General features: G+C 42.1%; 1 protein-coding gene across 13 annotated transcripts; it reads left to right on the top strand.

The window, feature by feature from the left end:
* Positions 1-711: 711 nt before the first annotated feature.
* Positions 712-15,440, top strand: LOC139411154 (dual specificity protein phosphatase CDC14A-like). Of its 13 annotated transcripts, XM_071157043.1 has the most exons (17): positions 712-991; positions 3,301-3,391; positions 5,212-5,287; positions 6,570-6,662; positions 6,829-6,905; positions 7,123-7,189; positions 7,322-7,384; positions 7,467-7,554; positions 7,906-8,136; positions 8,244-8,382; positions 8,638-8,800; positions 8,926-9,023; positions 12,454-12,498; positions 12,777-12,899; positions 13,210-13,357; positions 13,750-13,815; positions 14,098-15,440. In XM_071157043.1, exons 1-17 carry the CDS (start codon positions 886-888, stop codon positions 14,116-14,118), a joined length of 1,695 nt encoding a protein of 564 aa, XP_071013144.1. In that variant the 5' UTR covers positions 712-885; the 3' UTR covers positions 14,119-15,440. The 13 variants fall into 13 exon arrangements, 12 of the variants coding, with proteins under 12 accessions (XP_071013144.1, XP_071013148.1, XP_071013145.1 ...); XM_071157047.1 differs by lacking the exon at positions 13,210-13,357; XM_071157044.1 differs by lacking the exon at positions 13,750-13,815.
* The last annotated feature ends 2,789 nt before the right edge of the window (positions 15,441-18,229 follow it).

The raw sequence follows: 18,229 nt of genomic DNA, 5'->3' as shown, positions 1-18,229 counted from the left end.
TTCAGCTCACTGGTCACCATAGCAGCACCCACTCATAGCACATGCTCCAGCAAATATATTTCACTGGTCACCCCCATAGCCAATTCCTCCTTTGGTCGCCTTTCCTTCCAGTTCTCTGCTGCCAATGATTGGAATGAATTGCAAAAATCACTGAAGCTGGAGACTCATATCTCCCTCACTAACTTTAAGCACCAGCTGTCAGAGCAGCTCACAGATCACTGCACCTGTACATAGCCCATCCAACTACCTCATCCCCATACTGTTATATATGTTTTTCTCCTTTGCACCCCAGTATCTCTACTTGCACATTCATCTTCTGCACATCTATCACTCCAGTCTCTATCACTCCAGTGTTTAATTGCTAAATTGTATTTATTTCGCCACTATGGCCTATTTATTGCCTTTACCTCCCTTATCTTACCTCATCTGCACACACTGTATATATACTTTTTTTTAATATTGTGTTATTGACTGTATGTTTAGTTTATTCCATGTGTAACGCTGTGTTGTCGTTTGTCGCACTGCTTTGCTTTATCTTGGCCAGGTCGCAGTTGTAAATGAGAACTTGTTCTCAACTAGCCTACCTGGTTAAATAAAGGTTAAATAAATTAAATAAACAGTCGAAAAGCAGCATAATAATAATAACAGTAACTACTGAGGGGCAGGCAACGTCTTACGTCACAGAAAGGGATTCAGAAACTTGCCCTGCTCACAGACGTCACCAAAGGAAAAACTGAGCAAGAGCGAACAACTGCGCTTCGGATGACACCCTAGCTGGAAAGCAAGGATCGACATTATAAAGCACCGAAAATTAAAACAACCGCAGGGCAGACAGATCTCACTGTGCCATTTGGAGATGCTCGCAGTGCATGCATAAAAACAAGAATGAAGCGCAAAAGCGAAAAAAGGCGACCTGAGTCGATGAAAAAGCGCCGTGCAGCTCAGAGAGAGGAGGCGGAGCTAAAGTCAGATATTCACATTAGTGTATCAGGTAAGAAATTGCGGATGAACCCTTCGTAGATTACATTGAGCGAGTTTGGAACATAGACCGTAGGCTACGCTGGCCTTGCAGTGTCTGAATGCAGATTTTATGATGTTGCTGACTATTAGACCTATCATTGATTTCCCTGCAGCTTTTTATCTAAAATGGCGACACCATCGGTTCCTAATCATAAGCTATAGTATTGATTTATGCATTTTCATACCCTTCAGGCACGTCAGTTAAGAACAAAGTGTTATTTACAATGACGGCCAAACCCGGAGGACGCTGGGCCAATTGTGCGCCGCCCTATGGGACAATCACGACCGGTTGTGATACTGCCTGGATTCGAACCAGGTTGTCTGTAGTGACACCTTTAGCACTGAGATGCAGTGCCTTCGACTGCTGCGCCACTCCGGAGCCACAGACTAAGTGCATCACAGGATGCAGAATTCCTGTTTACCCCAAAAAAGAGGATAGGCTACAATACATGCATTTTGCCTGATTCAAAAGGTTGATCATGTGGCTGTTTTTATAAGCCAAACCACACTAAAGGAAATTGTCTCACTTGTTATTTTTCAATGAGAATGGGCAAGCTTTTTGCACACAAACAATGGGTGTACTGTAGGCTATTTGTCGGGTTACCTCATAATGCATATAAGGCCTGCATGATAGGCTAGTCTACAGCCGTGTATAACCAACCAAACATTGTCGTTTTGTAATAACTTGGTAAGAAAATGTTTGTAATCAATTCAAGCCTTACCGGTTGTTCCAACTATCCCTCACTTGAGGACTACAATGGAAGTGTTCCGTCAAAGTAGAAGATGCATTTCTATTGGCCGCGCGAATCTATTCTCCCAGCAACGGCTTGGGCATCGTTCCAATTAGAATCTCGAATGTCTTCCCATGCAGAATTTTAAAAATGAGGGGATTCGATTAATATAGCCCGGGCACCCGATACGCATGTTTTTAACAGGGGGAAAGTTGATTGCATTCGTTTTGGAACGGGGCAACCACCCGGGCGTACGCCAGGTGCCCCGTTCAAAGTCCACGGCGAAGTCAGCTCAAAACAAAGGGGACGTTATTAAGCACGATAAGTAATGAGTAGGATTCTCTGTTTTCACATGCAAACGTGATTGTTTTTGATAAAAACGTATTATCTGCATTAGTTCTAGTTCGACAATTCAAAGATATAAGCTATTTGATGGAAATGGGATGTATGTTTCTGGACGGTTCACCATGTTGCATTGTTAACAACATGACCGAGTGGCTCAGATTACTGTTAGATTTGAGAAGGGCGCTCCTGCCTCAGTGCATTTGCCGTTTACGTCACGGGCCGTGGTATGGTGCCCCGTGGTTCAACATAATCGAATCCGCCCAGTCCTTCGTTCAGGGAAGTATAATGATTGGCATGCCAACCCTGCAACAGTGTAGCGTTCACCGTTTCATTGAACCAATAACGTTGCGCGAAAGCATTACATTGTTGCAGTGGGTGGTGCTTATGATTTTATTTCAAAACTATTTTTGAGCAGAGTACGTAGCCTGTCTATGCGGCCTGTTATTTTTCGTCACTAAGCAAGTTGAGGCTTAATTTGTCATATCAGTATATTTTTTCCACGGAGACAGACACATTTATAGACCTTGCCCAGCGACGCATTATGCTACTTCAGAAAAATATTTGCTTCACTTTCTTTTAGTATTTGAGGGGTAGAAAATACCACATTTTGCTGTTCGCTTCTGTGGGGCGTTTTAGTTTCATGGGATAAAGAAAATATATTTTTCTTTAATGAGTGTGTAGGCCATTGTGCTGGACTGTATGTCAGACGTTTTCGTTATTATTTAGGCGCGTTTATAGTAAGACTGCAGTGAAAACAAGCCGTTCAACTTGACTTGCAACTAATTAAACTTGACTTGAAACTAATTGTTGGCTAAAGTCGCTATCAGAATGACCGAGGACAATGTCACGAAAAGTATTGAAATCATTAAAGGTAAGTGCTGTTCTGAAAGCAAACCATACCTTATCTACTGTAAATTGTTGCACTATTGATATCCGTCGGTCGAAACATTTCCGGGGGAAAGGTAATTCAAATTCAAACTGGCATGTGCTATTTGTTTTGCCCGCAAAGTGCGGCACAATTAACAAGCCTTAATTTGTAGCTAACGGTACTTTGCATGTTTGTTTGACTGTCCATAATCAAATCCATGATGAAACTCGAACAGAATATATAATGCAAAATAGTTCTCTAGATCACTGAATGCCCCCTCCCCAAGACCACGACTGTGTGCCAAAAAAGCTTTTAAAACCCCCTTCTATTTTTCAGATCAACTGTATTTCGCAGTACTGCAGCAGAAGATAAAAAGCACAGCTGACAGACATTGCTTCTGCATAGATGATGAGCTGTCATATGAAAAGTAAGTGCTTTTGTATTACAGGACGTTCATAGGCCATATGAGTGATTCCTCGTGAAACCAGGTGTGTAGTCATTTCTCCAAACATTTGCAAAACGTTTTGTTTTGCCACAGAAACTATCATTTCTATTGGAAAGGTTCGGCAAACAGGCCGGACCTACCCAAATCTGGCTAATAGAAACAATAGTGTTGGTTGCAGAACTGAACATTTTGCAAATGTTTGTAGTAATGATTATACCCCTGGGAAACCCAGCCCTGGTTGGATTTGAGATGACTCGTGAATTGGAGACCTGCCAAGTGGTCACTATAGCTGGCACGGCCACAAAGTCATGAAATCCGCTTTTAAATCTTAACCACACTGCTAAGCCTAATCATAAATTTAAGACCAAAAATCATATTTGTGGTTTCATACATTTTTACAATATAGACAATTTTGACTTTGCAGCTTAACATATATTTAACATTTGTATGTAAAAGCATAATTGAGAAATTATAAATACATGTTGGTATTTTTGGCCTTACCCAGGCCTCCTGTGTATGACTCCATAATGTTTCATTTGTAGGTGCTACAATCAAAAATATGTAATATGAAGCCTTACCGCTTGCTCTTTAATATGAGTAGTATTCATATTGTTATTTTTTTTTACATTCGTTTATGAATATTGAAATATGTTTGTGTGTGTACACACACTACCGGTCAAAATAAACACCTGTGTGCCTTGAGAGGAGCTTAGGATATGTTTATTGTGGAGGTGTGTCTGCGAGCGTATATGACTGTTCCTGTCTTAAACCATACAAAATATATACTTTTACATTTGAGAAAATAAATGTTTACATACAGTGTATATATAGAAGAAAAAGAAACGCACACCTATTTAGGCGAGGTGCTGGCTAGCGGAGCAGAAAACACTCTAGGAGCTCAGATGCAAAAATGTAATTACCAACGTTTCGACAGCCAAACTGTCTTCATCAGGGTATAATCACAAACACTGCGGGATGACTCGTTTATATAGTGTCTGTAATCATGGCCAAGAGTGGCCTAATATCTTTGGTTAATTCTAAAATATTAAAATGGCATACAAAGAACAGCATACAAACAACAAATGGATAGCATACGATCATAGATTCGTTTTAGACTACACAGGCTTACAAACAATTACAATGGCAAAGTCACAATAATCACAAGAATGGCTTCAGATCAAAGTCTACTTTGAGACCGAAGGGAGCAAGGGTCTTTAAGTTAAAGATCCAGGCAGCCTCTCGTTTTAACAATAAATGATCAAGGTCACCCCCTCTCCTAGGGAGGGTGACATGTTCGATGCCAATATAACGCAGAGACCAAATCGAGTGGCCTGCCTTCAAAAAGTGGGCTCCCTTAGCAAAAGGTCTGAATACTTATGTAAATAAGGTATTTCTGTTTTTTATTTGTAATAAATGTGCAAAAACTTCTAAACCTGTTCACTTTGTCATTATGGGGTATTGTGTGTAGATTGAGGGACAAAAAAATATTTGATACATTTTAGAATAAGGCTGTAACGTAACAAAATGCAGAAAGATTCAAGGCGTCTGAATACTTTCTGAATGCACTGTAAGTGTTGAACATTAATGAATAGCAGATGTGGATGTCCAAGTATGAATGTTCATCAGCAAAGAGGATAGTTCACACACAGTGTAACATATGTCTCCACCCATTAGGTCTTCATCAGAGGCATAGGCCTGTTTAGGATAGCTGATTTATTGATTGACCTGCAATGTTCTGAACAGTCTAAAGAAACTTCACTTTAACAGTCAAACCTGCCTGTGCCTTGTTCTCTCTTCTCCAGCTTTTATGCAGACTTTGGCCCGCTCAACCTGGCCATGTTTTATCGCTTCTGTTGCAAGCTCACTAAAAAGCTCAAGGTAAAGGAACTCTGTAACCTTACACATACACACACACGCACTGACAGAGGACTTGGTCAATTGATAGTCAACTGTTCTCTCAGCCTAACCAAACAGAAGTTATGTCACACTAGTCAGAAATGGGTAATGTTTGTAGATTATTGAAGAGAATGTAGGCAGGGTTTTAGAACTCATGATTTGCAGAGCATTGTACTTTTTCGGCATCTTTGATAAGGGGGGGGAGAAAATTGGGGTGGGTCCTCTTCAGACAGACAACTCTCCCAACAAATCTCGAGGCAGACATGCCAGAATGTCGGGATTCGAAACCAAAGTTTGCAGGCAAAACCTTTTGCAGTGGATTTAGTGAAGGTAGTTGATTCAAACTAGCCACTTGCGAAATGCACTCATTAAAAAATAACCTCTGTGATCTCCGTCTTACTAGCTACTATTTAGTATTTTATTCAAGCGAATAAGGTCGTGACGCAGTTCCTCTATGCCAAACTGAAGTTCTATTGTTAAACCGGAATATTATAACATTTTGGGAGGAAACTCGACATGTCTAGAGAGACTAAGAGCATTGAGTTCAGAGATCTCCTAATCCAGTCCTGGACAACTTAATGACAGTCTGACTTATAGCAGGCCTAGGCCTATTGGTGTAAGACAATCTCATATGGAAAAGTTGTGACAAAATAAAAACTTTTTTTTATACTGTTCTGACTGTCGTAGTCAGGGATCAGGATTGTTTTGTGTAGTGATGTGCAGTATGAGCGTCAGGTAGCCTAGTAGTTAAAAGCGTTGGGCCAGTAACCGAAAGGTTGCTGGTTCAAATCCCCGAGCTGAATAGGTGAAAAATCTCTGTGCCCTTGAGCAAGGCACTTAAAGATGCACTATGCAGAAATCACTCCGCCATTTCCTGGTCACTAAAATTCTAATAGTTTGCCTCATTTCAGTTTGTGACAAAAAAAGCAAGTATAGTATAGAGAATCATTGTACAGTCTAAACTGCTGTGAAATATATTTTTCAGAGCGGAAAAATATTATACTTCCAGCTGTTTGAAGCTGGTGTACAAAACTGAAAGTAAAAGATGCAAAAAAGAAACATAAAATAGCGTACATACAGATCTACCGCTTCGTAGACTTGTTTTCATTGAGAATAACAGATCTATAACACACATTTCTATGTGAATTTGGTCGGGTCGCCCAAAAAGTTACATATTGCAACTGTAAGTCACTCTAGATTAGCGTGTCTGCAAAATTACTTAAATGTAATTGGCTAATTGTTATTTTGTTGTCGTCTGGAGCAGTCATGCACACTAGCAAAGAAGAAGATAGTCTTCTACACCTGTGGAGATCAAAAGAAACAAGCCAACGCTGCTTATCTCATTGGTTCATATGCAGTAAGTATTTCTCACTCAGCAGAGACGTCATACTGATTGATAGCCCTGAACCAGTGATTGATTGTGTGTTACCGGTTAATAAAAGTGCTTGTGAATCTTCATTATAATGTTGCTGCTGTTCTCCGTTAGTCGGTCCTCCGTAATGCTGGCCTGTGTTTGTTTGAAGGTGATGCATCTTCAGAAGACGCCAGAGGAAGCCTACAGTCTACTGGTGTCCAGGAACTCTACCTACTTACCCTTCAGGTAAACACACACACAAATACATGCATACATATACAAACACAGAACTTCTAGAGAGAGAAACTCCTCAAGAGCACACATTAGAAAGTAGTGCCAATCACAATTGATCAACGTCGTATTGTTAAGATTTTATGACCCTGTATTTATTTAGTCCTTATAAATGTGATATGAATGGATTTGAATTGTTTCTAAATGTAATTGTTTTGTCTGTTTTGAACAGAGATGCCTCTTTTGGAACCTGCATGTACAATCTGAACATTCTAGACTGTCTGTGCGCCATATACAAGGTACAACGCTTCAGTCAGTCCGATGTTAGTCTAACAAGTTCATTTGCAGCTGCACATTTTATGAAATGTAACACATTTTGCATAGTGTTCCATGCTCCAAATGAAATGTATTCCCATAAAATGTATCTCCAGGCTCTGCAGTTTGGCTGGCTTGATTTCTCCCAGTTTGATGTGGAGGAATACGAACATTACGAGGTAAGTTTATCGCTATCGTACTTCAGAATGCAACTTGGGTAAACACAAAGGATTCGTAATTGTCTGTGTCTCTTTGTTGCAGAGAGCAGAAAATGGAGATTTCAACTGGATAGTTCCTGGAAAATTCCTAGCGTTCAGCGGTCCTCATCCAAAAAGCAAAATGGAGAACGGTAGGTTGAAACCCTCCAGATTAGCTTTCTTCAATCTGAGCTGTAAGGACATGTTTGCATTTTCTATGTTTTAATACCAATGTGGAACACGCTGCCACATTGATCTTTTCCCCGCTAAGAATGACTGGCAAATGAACTCCCTTACACTGTGTAGCCTATACTTGCAAAGTGGACATCGAAAACATGAAGCATTTCAGTCACAGAACTTTATAAAAAATGAATGATCATTTTACAGGCGTACACTCCCCCCCCCCCCCCCCCCCCCCCCCCCTTCATGCCGTGTACAAATATATGTGACTCCAGGTGTGCAGAAGTAAAACAATTTCTACAAAAACATTTTGTTCTCTCCAGGTTACCCTCTTCATGCCCCCGAGGCCTACTTTCCTTACTTCAGGAAACACAATATCACAACCATCGTCCGTCTCAACAAGAAGATGTATGACGCCAAGCGTTTCACCGACATGGGCTTCGAGCACCACGACCTCTTCTTCGTGGACGGGAGCACGCCAAACGACTCCATCGTCAGGATGTTCCTCAACATCTGTGAGAACGCAGACGGAGCTATTGCTGTTCACTGCAAAGGTACATTTACTTCATTACATTCACGCTCCAGTCCTAATGAATGGGAAAGATTGGCAGCGTCACTCTGATCAAACACTACATATCCCACGGATCCTAATGTTTTTCAGCTGGTCTGGGTCGAACAGGCACCCTGATAGGCTGCTACATGATGAAGCACTACCGCCTGACTGCGGCTGAGGCCATCGCCTGGATGCGGATCTGCCGGCCTGGATCAGTCATCGGACCACAACAAAACTTTGTGGAAGAGTATGTGTCTGATTTTCTCTAGATTCAATCCATTGTTGTGAAGGTTTTTGCTGTATAGATCAGTGGTCACCAGCTGTAGTCCTGGAGAGCCACAGGCAGACAAGCTCCAACCCAGCACTAACGCACCCAATTCAACTCAAGTGTTTCAGTTCTGGGACATCTTGGATTGAGTTGAGTATCAATTGTTGAATCAGTATCAAAGATGTTTTGTAGGGAGTTGTGCAACTTGAATGCTGTTTTCCCGTTATGCTGCAGTAAGCAGAGCAGTCTGTGGTCGGAGGGCGACGTGTTCCGGGAGAAAATGAACGAGCAGGAAAACGGCAAGCTGGCTGTCACCAGGATCCTGTCGGGGGTTGATGACATCACCATCAATGGCAGCAACAAGAACAAGATGTCCAAGAAAGAGGAGGCGGAACTGGTAAGAGTTTTGGAAATCCTGTCTGGTTACTTTGATGTCAAGAAAGGAGGGAGGGAACAGTGAGTTAATGGATTCCTCTGTCTGTGTACCTCGTTTTCTTACAAGTTTTCTTACATCTCCCTCAGTATAATGACGATGAGGAGATGAATGGCATCACGCAGGGTGATAAACTGCGAGCCCTGAAAAGCAAGAGACAGGCCAGAGCATCCACAGGCTCCCTATCGTAAGTATCCCATCTACCTTCAACTCCCATCATGCATCACACTGACTTGTTTCAGGATACTGAAATAAGTGAACCCCAAATTCCCTGCATTTGGTTGAGTTATTGAATTGATTAAATGGGTTTATTTTGTCCTTAAAGTTCATAGAATTGTAATTAGGGGAGGGGGGTAGGAACTGGCTTTGTAGTCATGTTATCCAAGTCATTAATTGTATTGATGTTCAGAGAAAGTTGAGGTTTCATTAGGATTCTAACTTGAGATCATTTGGTATTGTAGTTTCCTTTTTTGATGTCATTTCATGCTCCCCCATTCATTCTTGGGTGGCAAGGATTTGATTTTAGCCGAATGATAGTTGGCCCATTACCATTACATTACTGTACTATGGGTTGTAAATACAGGTTTTGGGTTGATATAACAGTCCACTTGTTGTTCTGTTGGTGCCATGCATTTGGTCTTGTAGTCATCATGGTTTATTTTTCATTGTCTGCCTCAAAACCATATAATAGCTGCAACTCATGATTCTAACACTGATTGACTATTGTTGATGATGAGAAAGTTGGCTATGTAGAATGACTGAAAGTAGTGTCTTACAAGCCCATATGGGCTGGGCACATGGCACTATTTAAATGAGCGCCAGATTTACTATTCTAATGGGCGTCATGTTCCACTGAGAATCCAAATGCGAATGTTGTGGAAAATGTTGGTGCCCACATGGAGGACAGTTTGTCGACCTCTGTGAACACCTACGGCTGTGGGTTTTGTTATCCCGTGGCAGGCAGGCGGTAGTATACTGCTGGAGCCTCTTAGGCACCGTGTGGCCAGAATGCTGTCTGGATTGTCTGCCTTTCAAAATGTAGCAGAGAGAGCAAGACAGAGAGGGGGGAAAAAAACTGAGAGAAAAACTGAGAGAGGAAGTGAGGTTTTGTATCATGGAGGTAAGTGCATGTCACTTCTTGTCTGACTAGCTTCCTCTTCCTGTATAAATGGTCGCCATGCCAATGGATGTATGGCTTTTGGGTGACTGCAGTACGATATGGTGTCCTGTGGGTGGATAATGTGATGAATGATTTTGGTCACCTGCTCGGGCACGTGCTGCTTTGATATGCACAGGCTAGCAAGGGTGAGAACTGGGAATCTCCAGTAGACAGGGATTCCGAGGTCTACTCATACTATTGATTGAGACAGCTGCTCAACAGAATGTGGTTTCTCCATCGTCACGGATACAGTGATATGCTCTGAGATTGGCCATTCATGGAACCCCAAACCTTGCCCTCCTATTATTTTACTCCAGCATAGTCTAGCTACCATTTAGTTTTTCTCTGTGAAAGGGACTGAAATGGATAATGCAACATTGACTGTGGGCACGTGTGATCTATTTTTACCTCCTATGCATGACACACAAAAAAGCATGATTTAACCTTTTGAACATGCATGGCCTCTGTATTGTACCTAATATGTTGTAAGTGTTGGGCCAGGTTGAATGTAAAATGGCTGTTCTTTTTCCATTGTGTTAGTGACTGGGTCAGTGCCTTCCCACTGTCCGAGCCTTGCTTCTTCCTGCCTAAAAATCATCTTCTCTACTGAACCAAACCCACATTTATCTTGCAAGAATCCCTCATTGACTCTTGTCGTTGTAAGGGTCCAATCACCATAGGCCACTTTCATCAGCGTATTGTATTCATGTCTTGAGAATGATATTGCTAATTATTTTCATGAAAGTCTCAGTTTCTTTCTGCCAGTATCTTTCACGGGCACAGTTTATGTTCTAGATTCCAGAGTGTATCCTGCACATGACTGTCAAATGCACTTGGTGTTCGCTGTGAGAACACTCCTCGAGACGACATTCGGGCTTCTGGACTAAGAGGTGTATAAGCCCAGTTATTTTTAGGTGATGTATTTACACAGTCAAACACACGTTGTGTGAAGCTTTTCTTCTGTTGTCCAGGCCTATGGAGGTGCCTTTGTTCTTGCACCGTGTCCTTGATTGCCTTCTCCATTGAAGTCTGTCTTTTAGAGTAAACTGGAAGCAAGCTTTGGTGTTTCCTTACTGATTCTCAATGTTGAACCATACTTAGGGCTATAACTGCGCAAACACCGGAGGCGGTAGACTCTGAAATGCGCCACTAGACCACCATTTGGGGAAACCGTTTTAGCATGCTGTGGAAAACAAGTTGTGTAAAATCAATGCAAGAACTTGTGGAGGTGGTGAGACTTGAATTGGTGAACTTAGCAGGTACCTTTTCTGCTATGGTGAAAAGACTTTACTTTAAATTTTATTTTGTAGCCTGGGTGCCTAACTGTTTCAGCATTTAATAATGCCACTTTGCTGCCTTGTCAAGCAAGATCACAACCAGTTGGCTGAAGTGGAAAGGGTCTGGTGCCCAGGCTAGTGGATATGTACAGTAGGACTCAGGACGGGGCGTTGCTGTTGGGTAAGCCTGACCCAGTTCCAATGGAAAAAAGAACGAGTGAGATTCTCTCCTCTGGATGTCTCTCTGTCTATGCTTCTTTCTGTCATGTTTTTGTTTCTGTTCTGTTTGGATGTTTTCCCCCTCCTCCTTTAGATGGTTGGTAGCCATGCTGCTCTCGTCCCTGTGTAGCCTTGCCCTGTGGTGGATTGTGTATGGCTTCCCTTCTTCCATCCTGCATTTCTGTATAGACGGGTTAGGATTTCACTGAGCTCTCCTGTCCGCCCGTCCCCCAAAACTCTTCCCCCTTCCGGAGTCTAACTGAGAATGCTGTAAGTGTGCCCCCTCATCTTAATAACCCCCTCAAGAGTTTATGTGCCGGGGTCCCCCCTCCCGTCCACCATCCTCACCTTTCTTTACACTTCTAAATATCCTTCAGAGTTCTGGTACAAGTTTTGTCACAAACTGGCTGCAACTGACCTTTTTTTTTTGCAAACGAGGAGAGTAGGGATCACGTTTCTGTGATGTGTTACTTAGCCTTTGTCAGTCTTGGAGAGTTTTGGAAATGCCTTTTTTTGCTTTTTAACTTCAAGCACTGCCAGTAATAACTACTTCCTGCTTATATATTTCACTCCTTGAATCTTTGTTTTGGAATAATTTTACCAGTAGCTGCATATCAGCAAAGCCAATGCAAATCACTCCCACCCCAACAATATTGATCCAATTCCTAATTTAAGTGCTACAACCAGCTTATATTTGACCTCTGGCAAGCCTCCAGCACCTGAATAACCAACAAAGTGCTTATTGTGCCTCACATTCAACTTTGCATCAAACTCTGAGCCAGGAGAAAATGTAATGCTCAACATCTTAGAATGTTCTGGATTATTCTGCGGCTGCTGCCTGTTTGCTCTCTCTCTCTCTGTCTCTGCATCTCCAAGCTGTGTGGTCTCAATCTCCTCCTGTCTGTCTTTCTCCCTCCCTTGCTGTTGATGTTGAAATATGGGGTGTGTTTGTGTGTTTACAGACAAGAAGAAAAAAACATCCACAGCAGGTCATCGCAGTCTTTAAGGTACTTAAACGCTTCCTGATTGAGAACTCAACTAGACCGATTGTCCGGCTGCACAATATGGGGCCGCTTGTTCACTTGCTGTCGGCGTGGTGTGTTAAAGAAACCCCCCGCCGTTGGCAACTGAAGGCCGTCATGTTCGCCTGTTTCTACGTGGAGCATCGGTTTACAAATTACGGCCGGCACTCTGTTCAGAGGGGCTAAATACTCTCGGCCGGCAGGCGCTTGACAATCCTACCAGTCTGTCCGTTCTCTAAGTGTGTGATCTCGCTCTGCTCCAGGATTCTCCTTCAGTCCAGTGGGCAGAGCTGTAAAGCTGTGGTGAACCCCTCCCATCTCCCTGATGCCTCCGAGAAAAGGAAGAGAACCAGAACCTCACTGCCTGCCAATAGTGTGGGGGGCAGGTTAGTGTCAATGTCTCCAATAAGCCGTGCTATTGAATTCCAACTAGTACTTTCATCGACAGCAGTGCAATATTAATGTGAAAGTCTGTATACGGTGTGGGTAACTCAAGTTAGGATTTGTCAGAGGTAATGCTGATCTAGTTTGCTCTCTTTCTCATATTTGTTAGCTGAATATTTTGTCAAATGTTTGAAGGTTATATATACTCAGTCATACAGAAAATAGTTACTTCTGTGAGGTAAACTGGACAGAATGAGCCTTAGCCATACATGGTTTATGATGACTCGATGAACCCCTTCCCTCCTCTGCCAGCTCCCTGTGCCACTCCAGACTAGCCAGGTCTCTAGACAGCATGCATGTAGTGACCAGTGACAGAGAGCCAGTGTGCCGTGAGCCCAGTTGTTGCCGTAGAGACACAGTCAACCTGCCCAACCTAAACATGCTGCAGGCCCCTCGGAAGGCAAGCCCCTCCTCAACCCTTTCTCTGGGCTCAACCTCACTCTCTCCTACTCTGCGGGTCCCCCACACACCAAGGGTCTGCTTAACTTTACATTTCATATGAACAAACGCCTTCTATATCTGTTTGTACTCTAGGCTTCCGACACTCCGGCTCAAACACTTGAACAGTCTCTCCAGTTCTTTACACTCCCTATGGCTTTTTGCATGTCCTGCTGGAATGGATGATTCAGGAGTATGACTGGCTATCGCTTCTCTGGGCTTTTACTGCTCACACTGTGTCTCCTTGCTCCTTGGCTGTTGGTGATTCTGCTGAGAAGTCATTGGGGAATCAATCATATAACCCTTTCTTTTACCTTTCACCCTTTTTTACTTTTTAATTTTCACTCCTAACAGACGCACTGTGTCCAGAAGACGGAGAACTCAATGCTCTTTACAATCAATGCGCTTAACGAGACTATGGTATCCGTTTCCCTTTTTTATCCCTTTTGTATGGCTCATTGCTCTGCTATGCTGTTGTGTGTCTCCAGACAACCTGCACTCTTAATTGCTCACATCTCTAAGTCCTTTATAAGATTAGAATAGACTGACTGCATGCATAGTAAAGTCTTGCATATTGTGTTTTTGTAACCCCTCTTGAGGGTCTTTAATGAATAGAAGACATTGTAGTATTGTTGCGGTGTATTATCTGAATGTCCCATTTCTCTCTGCCTGGGTATAATTGTGTGCTTTTTGTCCCTTCAGTCACTCCATACCAAAAGCTAGAGCTCCTCTTCTGCGCTGAGCCTGGGGTCCCGGAATTCTAAGAGTGGACTCCTGTAGAAGTCTACCCTACAGCTCCTAAAAATTGAGATTTTGTTTTCATTTCTTAAAAGGAACTGTTTTTTTTTTTTTTTCTTGGACCAGTCCAGTCGATTTTTGATAAAGGGATGATGTTCGATGAGGAAATGATGCATCTGATTGTGAATGGGACGAACGAGTTATCAGATATGATTAAGATGTAAACCATGTTTGGTTGGTTTGGAATTAATTTGCCAACTCTCTTTATCAAAAGGCACTTATTTTATTGTATATTTCACTGTTTATCGTGGAAGAAAATTTTAAAAAGGTTGTGTGCATCTTAAAATGAAACCCTGTTCTCTATACATTAGTCCTGGCCATAAGTAATGGGAATAGAGTTCCATTTCACACATTTGTTGCCTGCTTGTTTACATACTAGTAGAAGGTTGCCATAGCAATCCAGGCTGATCCTGAACCATCAGACTGTCAATCTGCTTTTTTGGTGTAGGTCCTCCAGAGGTAGGCACCGTCCACTTTTCTTAACCTGTTGTATGATCTAGATCAGGTCATGTCCAGCTGTTTGGAAGTTGAGGTGTTTTGTAGATGAAATCATTTGTGAAAAGCTCATGTCGGCCCTCTTGAACATGTCGGAAAAGCTGACGTCGGCACCATGTCTACTCTAGGGGATATGCTCTTTGGGAAGCATCTTTCAGAATGTTATAGACAGAAATGTAATGCACAGAAGTAATACAATGCCACCCTCTTTTTTTTAAATAATCAATGGTTTGTCCAGAGTTGTAAATCCTCATTTCGCTTGTTGTATTTCACTTGGCTCTATTCAATCTGTATCGCGGGAAGTTCAACGATCCCGATTGATTGAAATTGAATGGCAATGTTCCCGCGTTAGCAGACACTGCATTCACGGTAAACTCTGCATATGTCCGTTCAATCAGAAATGATCTTTACGTTTCTAGCGCTTCAGCGACGCAGACTGAATAGCACCCTTAAAATGCTCCAGCTTTCTTTCATTCTCCAGTGAAGCTTCTAGTCGGTTGTCTTTTTTTGTTGAGCTGCTGTACTTAAACTGTAAATAAGTCAACATTTTGATATACTGAAAAATGTATTTGTACTTTGTAAATATTTTTGTACTTGTTATGATCAACCATGCTATCAATTGTAATCAGTCTTACATACAAAATGGTCCTAAAGGGGCCTCATCTCATTCATAATTATCGTGCATTATATATCTGCTCGGAGCACATGGAGTATACCAGCTTTCTAAAATTAAATGCCACCAATTATACTGACCATTGTCTTTGATCATTTTTGGTGACATCCTGCTCATGTGCTACCACAGCAGCCAAATTAATTTTCAGTTTATGGACACCCCTCGCAAGCACCATTCACTACTCACCATTTTCAAGCTTTATACTTTTAATCTTGTATACTTTGTGCTACATTAGAGCCACTGAGAACAGTAGCTTGATGGTGATTGATGACCACAGAATAGTAAATTATTCATGTTCATAGTGTGTGCTGTGGTGAATTATCTGAATGTTCAGTCTGCAGCTGTGTATCTTCGAACTCACCACTGGGGGACATATAATGTAGAAAACCGCTAACTAACTGGTTAGACTAAGTGTGTGAAGGACAAGAGACCAACATCAGTGGTGTGCAGTAGATCACTTGCTGGGTGTCATCAAATGGTGGCGATTTAACATGTAGAATCAGAACATTACTGCCAATATTCTGAGGATGCGCATCGACTGTGCAAGGCCTGTGTTAGTGTTGGTCTGTTGTGTCCTTCAGAAGAACAAAGACAAGGCAAGCCATCTGCAACAGTACATCTATTGTCACAGGACTTATTGAACATTGCCTTCTGTGCTTCCATAGGAACACAAGGCGGGAGGAGAAATAACACCCAAATGTTTTAGAATATATATATTTTTAAATGTAAGTGCAACCCATTTCACCAGGAGCCAAATGCAAACAAAAGGAATTCCTTTGTAGTCTTGGTAAAAATAATTAATCTCCCCACAGCTAAAGCAGGGAAGTCCTCAGGGTGATCTGGGTTTGGGGCTAGGACATAAGCCTGGAGAGAAGCACAACAGGACATATGAACATGAGTGGTGTTAAGGGGATAGGATTATAATACAGTACAGTACTTTTCATGCTCCTAGAAAGAAGTTTCTTCACCTGACAAAATGGTCCCCACCAAATGTGTTATGGTTGTCTAAAAATAATTTTGTCAGTTTTTTACCAAGACATTTTCAAAAACCCTTGCCTTTGGTGTTCACTTAATAGAACTGCTCTGCTCTGTATAAAACTAATATAAAAAGCCTCTGCCCATATGTTGTTGGTTTCCAGCATATTTTCTAAAGGATAGGATACCTACCCTCTTCTCTGCTCTCTCAGGGTGACTAGTCGTCACCCTTTCTCCCCCTTCGACTGGGGCGCTGCAGGCTGCCAAAGTTGAACTCCAAACAGGAAGTGATATCACTGGCAGACCTGCACAGACTGGAGAAGTGGCTGTCCTCTTCCTCAACAGACTCCGCCTTTGTGTTCTAGTGGAAGAAATGCCAAATATGAGCAACAATAGAAGCACATCAAACTTAAACACAAATAAATGCCTAATTGTGTATCCATTTATGGTCCTGCCAAAGGTCAATCTCTGCAGCACTAATCTGAATCACTCACCTCACTGTGTTTGGACTTTATGCCTTGGAGGGCACCTTGCTGTCCAGTTTACGGAGGTTAAACTCAGCTTCTGCAGGGCCTTCCACTCGTCCAGAGACACTTCTCCCTCTGGCTCTGATGGTCTGTGATGAATGGGAGGGATGTATAATACACACATTACCAGTACTAAAAATATAACTATACACCTGTTGCACTATGCATCTTCCCAGTATCAATCAATGTTATTACCCCCAGAAATTGTTGAGTGCATTTGTTGTATTCACTGGTCCCCCCCCCCCCATCTATCGTGTGTGTGTGTTGGTTATCCTATCCTCGTCGGGACCTAAAATCCACAATTGTCCCCACAAGGATAGTCAAACAAGGAAAACTCCCTCATGGGGACATTTCAAAGTCTATTTTAAGCTTGGGTTAGGTTTAGGGTTAGTGTTACCATTAGGGTTAGAAGGGGTTAGGGTTACGGGTTATGGTTATGGTAAGTTTAAGGGTTAGGGAAAATAGGATTTTAAATATAAATTAATTGTAGGTCCCCATGAGGATACAATATGTGTGTGTGTGTGTGTGTTTTGGTTTTGCTATCCCTGTGGACCAAAAGCCCTCACAAGGATGGTAAAACAAGGACATTTTGGAAAAGTGGAGACATTTTACCGGTCCCCACAAGGAAAAAGTATATTTAAGGCTTATGGGTTAGGTTAAGGGTTAGGCTTACAATTAGGGTTAGGGTTAGGCTTACAATTAGGGTTAGGAGTTAGATTTAGGGTTAGGAGTAAGGGTTACATTTAGTTTTAGGGTTTGGGGTTAAGATTAGGTTTAGGGAAAATAGGATTTTGATTGGGATGAAATGTTATGGTACCCACAAGGATAGTGAAACAAATGTGTGTGTTTATGGTGTGTGGTGACTCCACCTCAGGTGGGATTCCTCCTGCATCAGGAGTCATGTCCATCACTACAGAGGAGACAGTAACCAGGCTAAATCATCCATCACCAATTTTAAAATTGCACTTTGTGCATTTCACTATTACTACTTCCAAGAGTAAGTTGAAAGGTGGATGGGGGGGGCGTAGTATGCTTAGCCTAGCCTACATAGGCTATATGGAGGCCACACTTGCACTGCAGAAGAACTACTGTAGTGTCATGTTCAAGAGGAAATTAGAACAGCACATGGAACAGATGTTATATTTACATAGAGGAACTATTGGTGCAATGGTCTACTTTTGTGGAGGAGAAAAAAACATTTTGGGGTGCTGCAGCAAACTTCCTTTAAAACTGCAAAATGTTCTCTATGCTGAAAATGTACACGGCTCAAAAAAATAAAGGGAACACTTAAACAACACAATGTAACTCCAAGTCAATCACACTTCTGTGAAATCAAACTGTCCACTTAGGAAGCAACACTGATTGA

Source organism: Oncorhynchus clarkii, chromosome 6, assembly GCF_045791955.1.
Source record: "Oncorhynchus clarkii lewisi isolate Uvic-CL-2024 chromosome 6, UVic_Ocla_1.0, whole genome shotgun sequence".
NCBI classification, from domain to species: domain Eukaryota; kingdom Metazoa; phylum Chordata; class Actinopteri; order Salmoniformes; family Salmonidae; genus Oncorhynchus; species Oncorhynchus clarkii.
The sequence above is the reverse complement of the archived record's forward strand: the minus strand, read 5'-3'. Positions and strand labels throughout refer to the sequence as shown.